The sequence below is a fragment of the Glandiceps talaboti genome, chromosome 17, assembly GCF_964340395.1.
Source record: "Glandiceps talaboti chromosome 17, keGlaTala1.1, whole genome shotgun sequence".
NCBI classification, from domain to species: domain Eukaryota; kingdom Metazoa; phylum Hemichordata; class Enteropneusta; family Spengelidae; genus Glandiceps; species Glandiceps talaboti.
In genome coordinates, this window is record NC_135565.1 from 7,341,094 (window position 1) to 7,361,250 (window position 20,157).

Below are 20,157 nucleotides of genomic sequence, written 5' to 3' on the forward strand. Positions count from 1 at the left end.
AGGTCACCAGCACCTACGATTATTGCAAATCTATTGAAATTATTATGTGAACACAACAGCTTCCATATGTTATCCATGTTACGTGGCTATTCAGCTGGGTTACAGTGTTATTCGAACTATGATTTATGGAACATTTTTTGAATAAATTATAAACTGTAACATGTTTTTAATGGTGTATATTCATATATTGTACAGGTACCTATTGAATGAGTGTACATTTGATTGATTCAACAGATGACGCTACTCCTGGGGATAGATATGATTTTCTGAGAGAAGTGTCATTAATGAAAAGTCTGAATATCAATCATCCACATGTGGTATCACTGATTGGATGTTGTACACTGTCAGGTACATTAAATAATAACCGTGTGTTGTGAAGCTAATGCTATCAAAGACTAAAGACAGCTGCCAGCCTCAATTCAAATAGCACCTGAACAAAAGGCTGTGCTGAATAAGAACGCTCTTCAGCAGCTAGCGATTTTCTTTGATATTGCCCTGGCAGACGTTTTCCATATTCTGTGACTGAATTTGCGATCCAAAGCATCTACATAGCAGTTGCGTAAAAGTGTTTTGAAACGTTAGAATATTGTATGCTTTTGCAACAAACGAACGGTCCTGCTATATTGTAAGTGTTGATCCTGTAGCAAGCACTGGTGACCCACTTCATATGCTAAACAGTCGTCAAAGCAATATAATGCAATTATGATATATATTGCTAAACTATTTATAGCCGAAGACTGGGGTAGTAAGGTTATGCATAATCTAATTACTTGGCAAATGTTGAATCTTAAACGCGAGGTTAGCTTTAAAATCGTCAGAAAATGCTATACTTTTTCTGTTGGATGGATGGATGGATAGAAGGTTGATTTCTTTTAGTGAGTAAGAGGGAGGAAGGGTGGGTGAGGGAGTGAGTGAGTGCGCGAGCGATCGCGAGTGTTAGCGAGCGAATGGTTTTAGACATAACTGAAAGGAACAAAACCGGTTGCCTATCAAAACGTGACAAGTGGCTACAGATGTTATAGGATAACTAATGACGGCAATTAAATCTTGCTCTTCTTTTCACATCCTTGTATCCAACTTAAATAGTATGTTGGTCAAAGGTTTGTTTAAATGAAAGCTTAATGTAACAAGACAATTTGTGTATTTTATGTCATTCATGCAGATCCAATTTGCATAATAGTTGAACTTGCAAAGTACGGTAGTTTACAAGACTATCTTCGCAAGAGTCGTTCTGATTGTATCTACCAAAACATGCATGCAAACAGCAGCACTCTTACCCCGACGGGACTTCTACAATTTGCGTGGCAAATAGCCAGTGGCATGAGTTATTTGCATTCCATGAAGGTGAGACAAATCTGTAGTTATCTACAGTAACTGTAAACAGTTTTTCAACAAATATGTTTGCCCTCTCGATCGGTTATTTCTAATATTCAATGCGAAACAACGCAACGGGGACACTGCCTTTAGAACAACACCTTTAGAATTGTGCTAGAATTAATCACTTTATGTTACAAAAAAAACCACATTGTATATGTTACGTGCCACAAAACATATTAGGTTTGATAGTCAAGTGTTTTTTGCAGACGACATTTGATCGACAGTCCCTTCATATAGAAAGTTTAAGATCTATACAAGCCAGACATTACTATTACGGCCAGGGTAGGGGAGCAGCGGAAAAAAAGTGGCCGTGATTACTTTAATGCTGTAAGAAGGGTACTCAGAAAATAAGAACGGAATGAATTTAAGCTACTCAGATATTTTGCAAGCATACTGAAGAATAGAAAAATACATATGACACTGAAGCATATAACATATACACATTCGAGCACACCTTCCTGGTTAAACAGTTGCAAATTTTCTTAAAGGCTTGCCACACTAATGTATACTATATATTTGGATCAGAACTGTATGGTTTATGATATTATATATATATATATATATATATATATATATATATATATATATATATATATATATATATATATATATAACTCGGTGAGTATCAATCTGCTAAGACAGTGCTCTATACCGCAGTGGCAGAGCGTATATATATATATGTTACATTGTGCTGTGCTTGCAATGCATAGCAAATTAGTTGTAACATATAACAATTAAACACTTCTTCAGTGTGTACATCGTGATTTGGCGACGAGGAACATTCTTCTCGATGAAAATAACACATGTAAAATATCTGACTTTGGACTTGCTAGGGATGTAACTGGTGTCTATATATATCAACAAAGGTCGGAGGTAAGAACAAGTGTAGAGCGTATTTCTATTAAGATCTGGATGTTTTGTCACAGGTTTGCGAAAGAAAAGACTACAATGTGATTGAATAAGAGTCACGTGACATTTGTCTTTTTATTGGCAAACTGAAAACAAACATTACAGATAAATACAGCTATCATCATCACGAGTGAAGCACTCTGATTTATATTGTGCATTTTGCTATACGCATACGTAGGAGATTTTAACGTAAACCATGTTACCATATGTTTGTCTAGCATGAATTTGTGTTAGCTATTATTGTAAGAAATTACGTAATATGTACAGTACGTGCTCTATACATGTGTCTCATAAATGGCCCAGTCTCAGTGTTCCAAGTACATGTATAATGATGTGTTACTTGTTTTAAAGATTCGGTTTGTTTTTCTCAAATCGCATCATGCGTACTCTTGTCGTATACTAGTATTTCAAAAACTATTCATACATGCAAATTCGTCAACACACTCATGATAGAATACGTTTGAAACATAGCATGGGTGTTCATAAATAACCTTAGGTACCTATATGATAGGTAAATAGAACAATACTCTATACTGCATGCATTATTAATTGACAGAGTCGAATACCAATTCGATGGATGGCTATTGAATCATTGATAGATTCAACCTATACAACAAAGAGTGATATCTGGTCTTATGGGATAGTGCTGTGGGAAATAATAGCTCTTGGTAAGTAATTGGAACAGAAAACGCAACGAAAAGAAGCACATACTATACTGTCTTGCGAATACTTTCTTATTTAGGAACGTGCAATAGGAGTCTTTGTTATTTTTGTGGTTGAATATATATTTTATTCCACCACTTGTACAAAATATTTTTTCTTCTATATCTGTACCATTACTAATCTTACGAAAGTTAAAAACATTATCCCTTTCCCTAAGGCGCATCACCATACATCGGAATGTCATCAGGCCAGGTTATCAAGAAGTTACAAAGAGGCTATAGAATGCCTAAACCACACCACTGCAGTGAGGCTATGTGAGTGACATAATGGTTTACAATATAATTCACGCCTCTTGATTAGCGAGGCGAATTCGAAGCTCGCCAAATGCAAAGATTTTAGTAAAAATTCAATGCACATATAACACATGTAAATTATACTATGCCTATGTTTTAATAACTAACTATAATTTAAAAAAAAAAAACGCTTGGTCCACACACGTCTCCATAACGTCATGGCGGGTAGAGATGACAAATATTCTCTCCTCTCAGCCTGCGAATCACCCCGTTGACCGTCTATGCAAATTTGAATATCAAAACGTGATATAATGGTAACTGCATATTGATTTGATGGTGAGGCATGGCTAGAATTGTTAAACTCTCCTGACACTGCCATAGACAATTTATCCCGTATAGATATTTGTGTATTTGACAATCCACATTTTACCGAATGTTTATAGTTCAGAATCCTGCTTCTTTTCCCCAGATACGAAATAATGCTTGATTGTTGGAGATCATCACCAGAGATAAGGCCAACATTTTCTCAGCTGTGTTCTACAGTTGGTGACATCGTTAGTGATACAACTAAGGTATATTGTGTTAGTTATGTTTTGTCAGTTTTGACATCATCCCATACACCTATATATCTTGCAACCACACCAATGGCAGTAACAGAAACTAAGAAATTATACATTTGGCTTAACAAATTAAGTACTACAATCTGCACACACGCTGGCACTGTTCCTTACTGTCCGCAGGTGGTGCCCTTGTCATGGCTAACTTACTGGAGTAGCTCTATCCTCAATTACCAAATAGGATACTAGTATGACTTACCAGTAGTGGGTCCAGCTTTCTCTACACGAACGTGCTAGATTACACAAGTTATATTAGCGATGCGGTTGTAAGTTAAATAATCAAGGGCACGAACACTTTCCAAGATATTCTGGGGTCGATGCATATGAAGTGGAGGACCCTATTTTATTTGAAAATTATACTGGAAATATATTGGATATAGACTCTGTCGACAATGCGAACATAGAGTTGGATAACAAACACCATCCGAGTACGTACAATACGATGTATACGCGATCGATGGCAAAATATGGCATATCAAATTACTTGTTTTTATAAAATTGCCAATTAGGTCGAATATCTCAACACATAGATGCTTTCCTCCGTATAAGCTGTGCACAAGGCAAACCTCACTAGTTGTACTTAACTGAAATGTGAGTCATATGCAAGACATTTTCATTATAAATACACTAAAAGCTTTACATTTGGAAAATAAGAATAACGCTTTTGTTAACGCAATGAATGATGCAAAGAAATGTATATTACCTACCTAGCTTTTTATACCATTAGATTTTTTTTTAAAGTAAAAATATCAATATCCAAGTCAACATACACAATGACAATCAACAAATACTATGTACCAGGCTGTCCTGCTTGTAGACGAAGTAACTCGGGAGTCAGTATTTCTGCTCGATTCTGACATTGCTCCTTGCCATAACTGTTCATGCCAGAATCGATTCCAGTGTGCAAGTATTACTAATCCTTAGTCGATTTTTAACCTTCATATGACGTGACATAACTAGACAAATATTTACATACAGACAATAAAAACTATACATTAATTAATTAATGGTATTGATACACCTTCGTCCAAATACTATAATGATTCATATATTTTAAACAAATACAAAATGAAGTGCGCTGGTTGCCAATACAATACAGAATTCATTACAAAGTTCTCGTGACGACCTATTAAGTACTGCATGGTCTTTCACTGCCTTTACTTATCAGACATTATCCGCGAGAAGTTTAATTATAATCTCCGCACACTTCGATCACCGGACAAATAATTACTGTTTAAACCCAATCCAGACTTAATTCCTTTGATGGCCGTGCTTTCTCACGTGCCGCGCCGCGTCTTTGGAAGAAATTGCCAATAGAGCTTTGCCAGACACCAAAAGTCAATGCCTTCAGGAAGACCTTTAAAACATATATATTTATACGCGAAGTTTTCAATATATAACTATACTACGCCTCTGAGCTTTACCACTTGTTGGATACAGGCGCTCTATAAAATTTCTGATTGACTGATTGCTTGATTGAAATCTGATTATATCAATGCTGCGCATGCATATAAAGGAAGTTTTGAAAAAATAACCCAATTAATGGCATTGTTTAGGTGTGTTTAGCCAGTTTCGCCTCATATGCAAAACATAGAGTTTAGAAACGTACTATGCAGGAAAAGACACACATTTGCACTATTCTATTCTCATATTACTTCATTACATTTCACTTGTTATTCCGTCTATCTGTTATATCTAACAATAGTATGTTGTCTTTTCAGGAATATTTGTCATTGAAGGATTTCGATGATCATCTTTATGTAAATATAGTCGAGAGTGACTGGCCAGAAGGTGAAATATTATAAGGGCTTTGGCGTCCACTAAAAGAAAAATTGATCCAATTGGAATAAGAGAATGGTGATCCTACAAACAGCAGAGAAATCCTCCGCGCGCGCGAGAGAGAGAGAGAGAGAGAGAGAGAGAGAGAGAGAGAGAGTGAGAGAGAGAGAGAGAGAGAGAGAGAGAGAGAGAGAGAGAGAGAGAGAGAGAGTCAGTCAGCCAGCCAGAGAGACGGATGGACATACAGACAGACACATACACATAGATAGCCAAAGACTACTCTGAAATTGTACCAAGAAACGAGAAAATTGACAGTAACCTTTCCATTCGCGAGAGAGAGAGAGAGAGACAGAGAGACAGAGAGAAACAGACAGACAGACAAACAGTCAGTCAGTCAGTCAGCCAGCCAGACAGACAGACAGAAAGACACATACACATAGATAGACAAAGACTACTATGAAATTGTACCAAGAAACGAGAAAAAAATGACAGTAACCTTTCCATTGTGTATGGGTGTAAATACAAATCATTAGTAATTTGTCCTTGAAAACATACTGTTCAGTGACTTGGTATTATGACGGGAACATTTTCAGAACATCTTACGCTGATATAAACATGTAAATACTCGTACACAGTGTACTTTTAGAATCATGTCTGAACATATTGTTATCAATAAGAATGTACTTATGTTTTCTATATTTTCTAACCTTATATAAACCATAGCGCACCCCGACTTACTAGATGTTCTATCCAGTCCGTTGTAATATATTTTAGATAGGGTAGACTGCGATATGTTCTAAAATTTAGACCCCATTCAACTTTTTGTCATAAGAGTCCCCAATTTGCTCAGCTATGCGATCAAATGTCTTCCATCTTCACAAGAAATTATATTTTATACAGAACGTTTAAATAATTGATATTACGGTTTTAAGGTCTCATCGTGTGTTTTTTTTGGCATATATCTTACACATTTTATTTATCAGGATATTACTAACCAGCATTTTTATGCTTTAATTAATTTGATAACGAGAATTGTATTGAATTTCAAATGATTAACGTCTTCTTTTATGCTATTACCAGTCAATGATAATCGAACATCGAATTTTATGTCATACAATGCGATTGCAATAACGTGTAATGAAACTGTTAGGGTGTTGTAATCGACCAAACACAATACATGTATTATGCAAGTATCCTAATAGGTATGTCGACCACCTTATTGCAAAGTAAATCTAGAGCAGGGAATGTTGTCACAAACAGGGTACTTATCATGAAAATAAGATTGAAATGTTCAAAGTTTGTGATTTCTGTGGTTTTCAACTAAATACTCAATGTAAAATTGTAATAGAATTTAGATAGCCAAGGTTATATAATACTTTTCTCTATTCATGATATAATACGCAAGGTTTTTTTATGGTTCTTTTTTTATTGAATCTTAGAAACAAACATTATCATGATGCTGTGTAATGCTAAAATGTTTGTTTTTTATCAATTTACTTGTATGACAATTGATTTTATTATTTTTCAAAATAAAATAAAAAAGCCGCACGTACAATTCATTCTACCGTGCGATAGTCTCAAATATCCATTCTGGAGAACTTTATTTAGTATTGTTATTTTTCATTTTAAGTATCTAGTTAATTACACGATTCTATAACCCAGCTTTTGGATTTTATGGATATCGTCAAAATGGCAAAGTACAATTCAGGTTCACAAGATATGGTCACAGCGCCATCTATGGTCATATTGCGACATCTTGTTGAAAATATTCACATGACTGCGGGATACCATTTTCCCCACACCAACTTTGTGCGCCTCGGAGTCACTCTTACACAAAAATATAGTTTAAACAACAGCAAATAGTGATAATCAAAATGATAATTGTGTTAATTATTGAAATTTATATGAACCAAGGCACCACGTTTGTCAATGACATTGGAATGCATTTTAGTGTCAGCGGGCGACGTCTAGATATTACTCGATCAAATGTACGTGTCTGCATCAACAATTAAAATGCATATTTGTTCTTTTAAGCACTTTATTCGCATTTAACTACTATGCCATATGTATCTTAATTCCCACAAACAATTTCAGTGTGTGTGTGTGTGTGTGCATGCATGCATGTGTTTCTTGTGTCAAGGACGGGGCAACTTTACAATAGTTATCTCTATGACCCTGAGAGCACATAATGTTGTCCATTGTTATTTTTTTATTCTAAAACGTCCTGTATGGTGAAATACACGCCAGTCATATGTTGAGTTTAGAAGATATGTCGACGTCTTGGACATGAGAACGTTCTGTGTGACCATAGACCCTCAACGAGGGTTGTGACAGAGAAATATTATTATAAAGTTACATTAATTCTGTCCCTGTCTGACTGTCCATCTGCCCCGATTAACGTGTGTTGCTTGTGTTAACATACAGACGGAAATTATGTCCACTTCGGATTCTGATCAATTTTCACCTCCCCAGTACCCCCCCCCCCCCTCCCCAAAGCACTTCTTTCTATGGCCACCATGATATGTAGTTGTCAGAACATATATAAAGTGTTCGAAACCTGAGTCTAGATTTCTGTAAAATATCTTGCTGTGAAGGTAGTCATTTATTCCAAACAAGGCATTTCAGGGTTACTAAGTACAAGTAGTTCTAAAAGAGACTTGTCAAAAATAAAGCTGGTTTCTAACAAATGCTGAGGACAACAATCCTGTTTGTAGTTTTGACGGGAAAGTAATACCCTGCACTATATGAAGAAAAACGTCAAGCTGGTCATATATTTTGCAATACCTATATTTAGAAAGCAAAAACACTATACTCACAACAAGACGTTAAAAAAGCAAAATAGAGGAAAAACAAAAACAACCCCCCAAACAAAACAACAACGACAACAAATAAACGAACAAACCAAAAACCCCAATAGTGTTTGCTTTTAATTTGCTGATCACGTGACTATTAAAACACCTAGAATAAACCAGGCAACAGCCTGTATCGGACACGTGCAGTGTAACGATCCCAGCCTTTACCGTATTTACACTTACACCGGTGTTCGTCACGAATACATCGGTGTACCAATAATATGGTCATATGAATGATATAGAAATACGGCAGAAGGTGACCAAACCCAGTAGCCAGGCAGTACGACAAAGACCCCATCAAATCGCCAGTGTAGTTCATGTGTCGTGTAACACCCCACCACCCTGACACGAGTAACTTGCTTTGTCGTTTCTTGCCGTCAGATGATATGTAACTGCATTGTATGTATTCGGGTTTCTTTCCCCAGATGGTGCAGTTGCCATCGATACTACGGAAGAAGTCTTTCTGATGGTTGACATCACGAAATATGTAGTACCCAGATAGTCCAAGGGTAAGAACTACAGCACAGTGTAAGGCAGATAGATCAACAGGATTGTACACTAGGTAAAAACCCTGTAATAGAAAAGAAAGCGGAATCTTTACCTGTTTCTACAAAATAAGTAAATATTAATTGTTCGATATATGACAAACCTTCACCACTATCATATCTTCCATTGTATATACACTGTTTTACCTTTTATTTGTGAGAGGATAAATAATTATTCCTAATTGATTTTGAATGTGAGTTTGCTAGTCTTTCTGTCTCTGTCTGTCTGTCTGTCTGTCTGTCTGTCTGTCTCTATGTCTATGTCTGTCTGTTCTTTGTAATTTTGTTTACGACCAAAACCTTCCGATCTAACCTCACGAAATGATACTTGCGTTATCGCATACCTTTGCATAACTTGTATTGTCGAAAGAGGGCGTCATTTTTCGAAAAATGCAACATACTCTGTTGAACTTTTAATAAGTTTTTGTTTAGATTTTTCGACATCCTGAGGCAAGCCTTCGTCGAAATACAACAGCGATGTTAGTTCGAGAAATAAAACCATGCAAATGCCCTCTCCTCTAGCTATGTTGAACACATATCGCCACACCACATGTACACCCCCCCCCCCCCCGTTACATTGGGTAGCCACAGTACGCCATGTACAAAGTTCCAATGATGGATCATGAGTAATAGGGGTCCTGAAAACGCGATAGAAGTAGACAATGTATACGGTTCCCTTACCCACAACGAGTACCATTTTTATGCAATCAATTCTTCCGGTTGAAATTTTAAGTATGCGATGTAGTAGTGTTTCTTTACTTACCTGTAGTGTATACATGTAAGGCAGAAAGACACAATCTCCCCACCCTAACATCCATCCAAAATGATCGTGGCAAATGTCAATAGTATGCAAATACCAAGACTCGTTCCAGAAATAATCCACTACGTAGAAAGCGTGAAGGATATTCACCAAAACCATGGAGTTGGTCACAGCCCCGTACAGTTCGTACTGCTTCCATGCAAAGGACAAGTTAATCAAAGTCCAGGCAACGATCCCAGGTCGGCCATTGAAGAACAACTTGAAGTCAAACCATTTGCCGATTCTTGGATTGAACTCTATCCCCATCATATAATCATAGAAAAAATTATTACTAAATTTACAATCTTCTGCGCACGTGGGAAAGAGGTACGCCTTGACGAATACAAAAACGGATACGATAGTTCCGACAATGTTGGCCACCCAGAGAAGACCTCCCCAGTTGTCAAAGATTATTGTAGGGGAGAATAACTTGAAATAAAAAGCGTTGGCGAACCACAGCGCATGTGTGATGAGCCAGGCTTGGAGACCGTTTATCTCATACACCAGTTGGTTGCCGGCCGGAGTGACGGCTCCTCGACGTACACCACCTTTGTAGCTTGGAAGAACGTAATGCAGAACATCGGGAAGGCAATTTAAGAATATCTGTTATGAAAGAAAGAAATCGAGTGTAAATTAAAGATGAGAAGCGTATGATTAGCTAGTGTCAGTATCTCCAGAACTCACGCATGTGTGAAGTATAAATGATCAGGGAAGCAAAGAGTATACACTTCTGCAGTACGATTGCTTCAATCTGTTGTCTGTACGTCAGTCCATCCATCCATCCATTCATTCATCTTTGTCAGTTTGTTACTTCCTCCGAAACAATTATTTACTAGTTTTTACATTTAGAACTGACTGTACTACTCAACCCTTGAGGGCGCTATACTCTGGCGTCTGGTAATAGGCTGAAGTAGTTCTGGAAAAGTTCAGGGTTGGGGGGGGGGGGGGTCATCTAATTTTGTTTGTTGTCACAGGTTTTTCCCTATTCATATCAATAATAAACCTTACTTCTTAATGAAGTGTACCAGCTACCAATACCCTAAATATACAATTCCTTGAAATAAAAATAATAATTTCTCACACGTAATAGTTTTCGTTAAATTTCATTGAAAGCTTGGAAACCAATAACTCCGTCACGATTGTTATATTACGAATGTTGTTTATAGTAGTGTCAAAATCTAAAATTGAAAAGAAATTGTCTGAAGGAGATGATAAAACTTTTGAGAACTGACTGAAAAACTTGGTGATAGTAAATACACAGGCGGCATGGCACTAAATTCAGCAGTCTGAGATTAAAGTCTGTTCAAGTTCCGAGTCAGTATATATTTTCATTGTTAGCTCAATGAGGAAGGTACACTGTGAGATACATTTTGTTGTTTTTCTTGGAGGGTTGGGCCGACGTTTAGGTCATTAAAATCTTATGTAGTGTACTCGGTGCGATTTTTTTTAGCTCTTACGTTCACTGTCATTATAGTTCGTTTGTGCGCTCACAAGAACGAGTAATAGATACCGTCCGAACGACTGAGGCCAATATGACGTCTGAAGACGGCGTCTACCCAGGAGACAATCTGCGTAGCGTTCCTCTGGCGTTCCTCATACATATTTTCCCATCATTAACCACTGTATACACCGCAAGTTTCTCTTTCACTAAAGAGTCCGCCTATAGACAAAACATTGGCTGCCTCATATTCTCCATTCAATGTAAAAGTTGCATTGTCTAAATCTCATAACCCTTGTGTTGACCGACACCAATAATTTAATTCCCGGCGACCCGATAAGAAAGATAAAATGTTACTTTGTAACGCATATTTGTATTCTGACCTGTTTTGGAAGGTTGTTGACCTACATTGTTAATAATATTACACAAATACTCGTATTATTGTTCGTGTTTTCTGGAATTCTTTACGCCACTTTCTTTTTAATTTATTCTGCTGTGACCACAGCAAATCTACATTTCTCTGTACTTTTTTCATGTTTATAGGTTATATGGCCTTACTCGTTTAGTAGTTGCATATCTGGGCTACTAGTGAGTGACTTTGACCTAGTTCATACAAGTCAACACATGGTTATATATTTGATACATTGTAGCGAAAGATTAATAAACTTGGCGTCTTGCTTTCCTTCCCATACTGGTATCGCGCTATTTTTCTTTTCTTTTCTTACCTCAGACTGGCATGCATGGCGCTGAAACTTTAGTGTATGGCTTATATATTTAGTTGAAAGTTTGGTGTATGATAATTATTTACTAACTCGTGATTGGCTGATGCGCTCATTTGCACATGTCGGTCATACTGGTTACGCCTACCATGGTTACAAACGACATTAATAGTAAGACTAAGAGATGAAAAGAAATCGTGCCGAGTATCGGATTTTAATCTGATTAGATCGATGAGTAAAGGGCGCCCGACATGGTGTATGTTTGTCAGGTTCGTCTGAAAGTTTATCAGCATTTTCGTATCACTCAAAACATTCATGTCCAAAAATGAAATATAACAGCAACAAAAAATCGGAAATGTTCTTTTACTCACCTGGAAACATAGCCAAGTGAGTCCAACCTTCCAAGCTTGAACAGTTAAACTTGGTAGTTGTATCAATAAATCGTATAGAGACTTCCCATTGTACAGATGCACTATCGGTCCGCTGAGGGCGCACTGGTATTTGTCGCAAGACAGAAAGAAGTAAAATGCCATCAGTGGAGCAGATATCAGTAATGACAAAACACCAAGGTATGACCCCAGGTCAACCTCCCTGTGAATGAACAAAAGAGATGAGATGAAACAAAACACACTACTCTAATATCGCGCTCATTATTTTATGAATAAACTCAAATCAAAACAGGAAAAGTTGAATAATATTTGTCATTGTGCACACTCTTTTAATCACTCAAGCTCGTTACAGCCTCGTCATTAGTATTAACAACGTTTATTCTTTCCGCCAAATGTACAAGCTAACGATTCACAACAACAAAAGACGCACACACTATAAATGAAATGATCTAAACTGATAAAGGAAGACTCTACAAATCTGATATCGTTAGCTAGAGTGAGTACTAATGTTTTTATCAAAATTAATATATTGTCAACATGTACACAACATGCTATTTTAATTTTTATGTTTTTATTTGTTTTTATCAACCGACCAACACACCCATCACCTTTACGATGTTTTACGATGAAACACATGGAATTAACTACGGGCCCTCTATGTTACTCGATTGTTCTAGTCTCAAGGGGTCTAGTTATCTTCACATTAGATTTCCGGGTAGGTACTGAGGCCTAATATTAAAAGTGCGTGGTTCCGATTACGCTGAGTTGTAGAATAGGTGGGGAGGGAGATTTTTTATTTTATTTTTTCAGGTGTGATTGTCTAGTTCAGGTTTTTCATTGTTTTCCAAATGGTCTCTGTGTTGTTTATTTCATCGTATCAGATTGTACAGCCATAACAGATTGGAAGAACAGTTTTATATTGTCTTTTTAACTTGATGGCAGTTTCCGTATCCACTATTTCTCGTGAGACTTCACAATTTTGTACGATTTTATTATCTCGAATACGTAAAAAAAGTTTAGGGTCAGCAGTGAAAAACTAGGTAGGGTCGAGTAACCGAAACCAACCAATTATTGTTTTAGACCTGGCAGATTTGTATCGTCATTTTCAAAAGTTCATGCCATGTCACATGGGGAGGAATGAAGAGGAAGATCCACTGCATTTTGTTGAATATCGCAATTTCTGGAAGGTTACGTTTTTTTAAGATTCCACTATGGTGACTGAATTAGACTTGGAGACAACATGTATTCGTACTGTACCTTTGAGTATGCCTTGTGTAAGTTTGAACTCATGTAGGAGAGGAAGGTTTATTGTGGGTGATACGGATGGTCATTGTAATGGCAACATAGGGTAGGAGTGTAGCGCCCTCTAGACACGTAGACACATTCAGAAACATGTCCCTTTCACTTTAAAAAGTGACGTAATGTCGTAAAATCGTACATGATAAATATCACTTAATTAGCGAATCAAAATACACCAGTCATTGAAATTACATGCTTTGAAAAACGTATACCTGACAAAAGGTTTCAATATAAAGACTCATTCACAACATTGTGCTAAATATCATTGATCGGATGAACAAAGGACGTACACTGCACTGACATGACGACATGGCTAAAATAATAAATTCTACGAATTATTTATATACTTTCAGCGAATTCAGTTGTTAAAAATGTTATTTCGAAGGAAAAATGTCCACATGAAGATGTTTTCGGATTCATGTGAATGTTAGTATGACTTCGGATTGCAGGAAACTAGTATTTTTTAAATTTATATTAATGCGACACGATTGCTCTTTTGAAATACCATACAGGTTGACCTATTTGTCCATTAATGCAGTCATGGCGTCACCTGTTGGACCTCCGGCTATCAGCGATATCAAACATCGCTTACACTTTCCACACTGGGATTGAGCACAGTTACCACGAAATACCTGATGTTTAGGCTGCCATCGTTTTTATACGATGCTAGCTGGAAAAAAAAACTAGCCTAACAGTGATGAAAAGCAATTGCTCTACTGGTATTTACGTTTACCATTTATATATGTGTGATATTGCATTGATAATTTCACTACACTCTGTGGGGGTGTATTTGAAAGCTTTCCAAACAGGTAAATTATGGTTTGTTAGAATGAGGCCAGCTAACAACATCACCACCGAACAATTCAATAAGGGCAAGTTCAAAATCAAAAACCGTAGTTTAGGCCACAGATGCTGTTATCAAAACGGCGGCAAAAATAAGCAAACTTTGGGTTGAGAGTCGTGCATATACAAAATATTCGAGGTGTCAGACAGACCCAATTGTATCATTAACATAGTGAATTGGTTTACAACAGATCACACTTTATATCTTTCTTCATGTGAACCTAACACAAATAGAGAATGACATGCTGGTCGTTCAGTTCACCCCTGATTATTACACCGTCCCAGTCACTTACCACGCTCGTCCCCATTGACCGGGTTTTCTGTCTGACGATTCTGTGTTTTCTCCGTTCTGTGCAACATCTGCTGCCCGTATTCCTGATGATTGCTGGGTTTGTCTCCCGGTCGGTGCCATCATGCAATCTGTATATTAGTATATAACAAGTCAAGATGTTTTTAACAAGCGCTGCACTTGCACGTGTATATAATGTTCGTAGGCATTAGTACCATCGTAGGCACAGTACTGAATGTAGACAAACATACATGTACAATACTGTAACTCCTGATCAATACATGCAACAATACCTGTCTCTCGTCACCCGCCGGCTAGACTGTCCTCTGCCAACCACTAACTGCTGAATAGACCACTGAAAGCATACACAGTGTATAATATTAGTGATTTTTTTCATTCGACTACTATGTAACCGAAGAGAACAAACCTAGCATCGTGATCTGTTGTACTTCACGAACAAAACACACCCAGTGATTAGTTTTGTCTATCGCTCAACTGTGCTGAATAGAATGTGAACTGTTGTATGGATCACGCCACTCCACTGCAAACTGTGTTGGGCCCAGATTAACCTGTTCGCTTTGTAAATGTGAAATAGTAATACAAAACACTGAATGACCTTGTAGATCGTGTATACAGGGACTGCTACTGGAGGTATTTCTTTGTTAAGGAGGGGCGTTCCCCTGTTTTGAGTGAATGGGAGTCAAGTTGTTGCACCATTGGTATTATATATTATGAAGTACCTCGACTATAATTGGTATAGTTGTAATCATGTGACACATTTATTTAGTAAAAGAGTGTAAGGTCAAACTACAAATGGTCGCTCTAGCAGAAAGTGCATAACTTTAGCAACAGGGTGGCAACCCTTAAACTCAAACTAGTTTTTGGCACCTGTCGATTCCAAACACTTTTTAGTGTTATCTAGGTGGCTAGTATGATACCAACTAAAATGGGGTCAAAGGTTAGATCCATCTTGTCATTACCTTTGCTTCAGTTGGCCTTTTCATACATTATATACATTTTACATTATTTTTTTATTATTAAAATGTGCATTCGCTGTATGTTCGTAGACTATGCTGAGCCTGCCGTCAGTGTCCAACATATTTCAATAATATTCATGTGCATGCAAACATCACTGATATATATATATATATATATATATATATATATATGTGTGTGTGTCAGTGGTTGTCAGCAGAATATGTGCACTAGTTTTGCCATAATTTACTGTTTAGGAAAATTGTTGATTCACCAGTTCTGAAAAAAATAGTTATAATCGGTAAAGAAATTCATACTGAGCTAAAATGTTGATTACTTATATTTAAGTGTGCTTTTTTAAAATATATTTTCTACCCCCTTTTTATCACATTCCCTTTTACAGAGTTTAATCATTTACATGATCATCCATCCAGTTATATACTCTTTGTTTAGTTTTTACTTTCATTTTTATGTTTTTGCTTTCACCTAGTTTCTGTATACCTCTTCTTAGTTTTACATATTGTAGTTTTATTATTTTTTAGGCATAATTGTTCAATTGTATATTTGTTTTCAATTTTAGATCCCTGAAGAAAGTATCTTGTGTGAGACCGAAACGTCGGTGTAATTTCTAATAACGAATATATATTTTTTCGGAAACTGGAGCTAGCTCTCTTTCATAGTCGCTGCAATACTCCCTCCTCGAGTCCTGGTTCTGTATACAAGAACTGGTGCTCGACTGTAGATCGACCGATACTTGTTCTGCTTACACATCTATAATTTGTGTTGATTTTAAAGTCAGAGTCTGACCTCACAAGGGTAACCTGACACCTCTTGTGTTTATTGGATGCAATACATGCTAATGCAAACATGTATTTACAAGTTTGCCACTACACCGTAAAATTTGAACCCGTGCTTTATAACATGGCAACGCATTTTAGTTCATTTCATTTCGACAAAATGTGGCAGGAAACAGGTTTCATGCAATCTTGTATATAAATGTAGCATGTCCAGTTTCTTATTAGTTCCTGTGTGGTTATATCAAACAGGGTCGCTGAACGGTGAGTTGAAAAGGGCTGTATGATTGATGTCTGTTTGTTTGTTTGTTACGTATCAATTACTAAGACGAATCCGAGCTGTCTTCTATTTGTTGATATTTCGTAAGCACTCAAGTTGTGCCGTGATAGCTATCTGTAGACATTCACGAAGATTAGTTATCGCCGAGGTTACTTCTAATCTAATTCACATGATGTATCGCTAAAAATCAACATGATACCGCATGTGGAAGATTCGTGTTAGAATAGTTTCAATTCCAGCATGCGTTCAGTTGCAGTTTGACTGACAAACAAGCCCAGAAACCAATCAACTAACTAACAAAAAATCAATCACAAAAATGTACACCCACATGATTACACACACTGTCTTTGTCTTGATTGGGGTAGGCCTTTATGGTTAACGTCGTCGTCGTCGTCGTCGTTGTTGTTGTTGTTGTTGTTGTTGTTATTGTTGTTGTTCATCCTCTAAAAACTCAATGTACTTATCTTGAAGCCCTGCTAATCTAGTATTGCTACGTCTCATTTGATTTCTTTAATGTTTGACATCACATAACAAGCGATTTTGTTGAATTTGACAGAAAGTACTCGATGTCATTCTGGTGTGTTCCATGGAAGTCCATTCAATAATACATCACTCGGAAAATCAAAGTGACCGTGCTTGACAGACTTGAGTACCTGTGCGTTTGATTCGATTAACATTCTTACAGGTAGAGGACGAATCATATCACCTGAGGTAACACTAAAAGTAGGACTATTAAAACAAACATTCTAGCGACTTCGATAAAATTAAACTTTTCTGTGAAATTTTGATAGAGAGTACACGTACCGGCAAATACTAACGGTCATCAATATACATGTATTGTCAGAGATAAAAACTCAATATGCCATAAAACTTACATTGCAGTTTTGCACCAGGCTGATGTCAGCTACGTCCAAAGATTTCGATTAAATACACAATATCATCGGCTGACTGTAGTCAAATGTTGCCGTACCTACCAGCCTGGCTTCCGACACGGATCAAAGAATTGTACAACGCAACGTCTTTAAATACGCAGACTGTACTTTGACAGATGAAGTGTGACAAGGTCACCGTCCTTATCTCCACAAGTGATGATAATTTGCATATAATTTGCATATAAAGAGATCAAGGCACGAACGGTGCCGCGGTGATTTAAACTTGCTCACGGTCCAGATTTTATTTTCTGCGATCTCTTTCAATTACTTTGCGTTCTTCAGCTACAGTATTTTCGAACATAGCAAGTTATCTTTCACAAAAGCTACGTACTGTACCAGGATCGTTGACGCAAAGAGGCACGTGGTTTTACGACGATTATTACGACAATGACTGACTTAAACTTAAACAATATCGTATATAATAACAAAGACATCTGCAAACATTGAATGTAGGTAAATCAAATTAAGGATTCGAGGACATACTTTTTAAGCACCATGAAATTATCAGTGACTTTGAGAAATATGAAGTTGATATTATGAAAACAACACAATAACCTTAAGATGTTTTTTATATCCTTACTTCAAGGTATGTAAGTACATGATCATGGTGCTAGATTCGTTCTATACACGTATTTATTCAGATAAAAGAATGTTGTCCCAAACTGGTCTATGTAACTTTAAATTACTATGCATGGAAATAATCGACTAATATGTATGCAAATAGCTGATATCTATGTAAATAGTAAGCTGATATGTATGCAAATAGTAAGCTGATATGCACTTATGGACTGTGCGTCCTGGAGATACATGTCTGTCTCACCAGCTAACAACGGTATAATTGAAGGTCGACGAGGCGTGACAGTCAAAATGACCGTGAATGACCTCTCTAGCCAAGAATGTTAAAACCTGAAAAGTGTTGACATCTTAACTGAACAAATCAGAGTATATCGACGTAAACTATTTACATACAAATTAGTGACAGCACAGCCTATGTTTTAAAGAAAAGAGAAGATATTATGTGAACGATAACATAGCCTAATCTGATTATGTATGATATATTTAATATATGATATCGTGGTATGTTGTGATCTGATGTGATGTGATGTGATGTAATAATTAGCATATGACAGATACACTATACGATGTGATGTGATGTCATTTGATAAATACACGACACCATATTATATATCATCCCATATCATATCATATCATACGTCTTACAATAATCATATCGTATCATATCATAAAATATGTCATACCATATCACGTGCTATGCTATAATTATAATAATCGAGTCATAATGCGTTGAACAACTCGGAGGTCAGAAACACTTTATACTGTGTAAAATACATATGGCGGCTTAACAAAACTCGTATCACGCTGTTTGTTCTGTCGGTAGCTTGTACTCAAATAAAAACCAGTGACCTTGTCTTGGCGAGGGCAATTACAGTGGCCACATAGCTGGATTAGATTGCCTACGCCCTATATTAAATTTTATGTTTTCCCTAGCAATGAAAAATTAAATGGCAAGCATTTTGTACCTGTGTCTATAGTAGAGGCCTGGGGAAGTAGTGTCACAGAAGTAAATACGTACTTGAGGTACAGACCAGTTGTCAGGTCTATAGGTAAGAAACCCTAGCTCTGAGCTCTGTGTCGGCTGGCTAATAGCAGCCGGCGGGTAAATGTACAACCAAGTACTAAAACTTCAAGCTTAGAATATTGAAATAGGTGTGATACAAGTTTTAACTTGGTCACTTGATAGAATGATAGGTTTGATATGAAAGGAAATACATCAAGGTCGACGTCACTTACCTTAGAACGATTATTATCAAGCAAACGAGTGGTGCTAGACATACGGTGACCTCAACCGGGTAAGAAAGTAAAAGTAACAAAGACCAATGTACTAGACATCACGTGATATGATATGACCTATATTTAGCAAGTTAAGGTCTATATAAATAAACCCAGAGAGTGGCGGGACTAGGCCTACTGGTGATTGGTGAATGTCTTACTCGTTTATGAGGGTATAAATAACACAGGATAAAGCAAGGTTTTCGTTCTGTCCTCTCATTTATATTTTCACGCCTAAATCATAAAACAACTGTAGCTCAAATTGAGTGCAAATGCAGTTGAGGGCGCTCACACACATACAGCAGAGCGCCTACAACAATTTACAAACATCTCATCAATTAACGATGCATGTACGTTTTCCTATAAACAATAACAACGTGATGTTTAGATAGAATTTTCCAAGTCTAAATAAGTTGGCCATAGCTGATGTTTCTGGATTAAGCCTTCTGCGAGTGATTAAAAGTCATCGCACTCTGGAAAACTGAGATCAGTGTATATGCTAATTAAAAATCAA

The 20,157-nt window shown here is 36.9% G+C and overlaps 1 protein-coding gene across 1 annotated transcript; it reads right to left on the reverse strand.

The window, feature by feature from the left end:
• Positions 1-7,791: 7,791 nt before the first annotated feature.
• On the reverse strand, positions 7,792-19,682 carry LOC144448273 (7-dehydrocholesterol reductase-like). Its single transcript, XM_078138455.1, has 5 exons — positions 19,605-19,682; positions 14,816-14,942; positions 12,363-12,582; positions 9,799-10,437; positions 7,792-9,061 (listed from the first exon to the last, which is right to left on the reverse strand). Exons 2-5 carry the CDS (start codon positions 14,935-14,937, stop codon positions 8,597-8,599), a joined length of 1,446 nt encoding a protein of 481 aa, XP_077994581.1. The 5' UTR covers positions 14,938-14,942; positions 19,605-19,682; the 3' UTR covers positions 7,792-8,596.
• Between the last annotated feature and the right edge of the window lie 475 nt (positions 19,683-20,157).

Coding starts and splice junctions, on each gene's coding strand:
- LOC144448273 (XM_078138455.1), bottom strand. CDS start 14,937: ATGATGGCACCGACCGGGAGACAAACCCAGCAATCATCAGGAATACGG. Junction 12,583..14,815: donor GGTCAATGGGGACGAGCGTG/GTAAGTGACTGG, acceptor GTTCATTCACAG/GGAGGTTGACCTGGGGTCAT. Junction 9,062..9,798: donor CTTACATGTATACACTACAG/GTAAGTAAAGAA, acceptor TTTCTATTACAG/GGTTTTTACCTAGTGTACAA.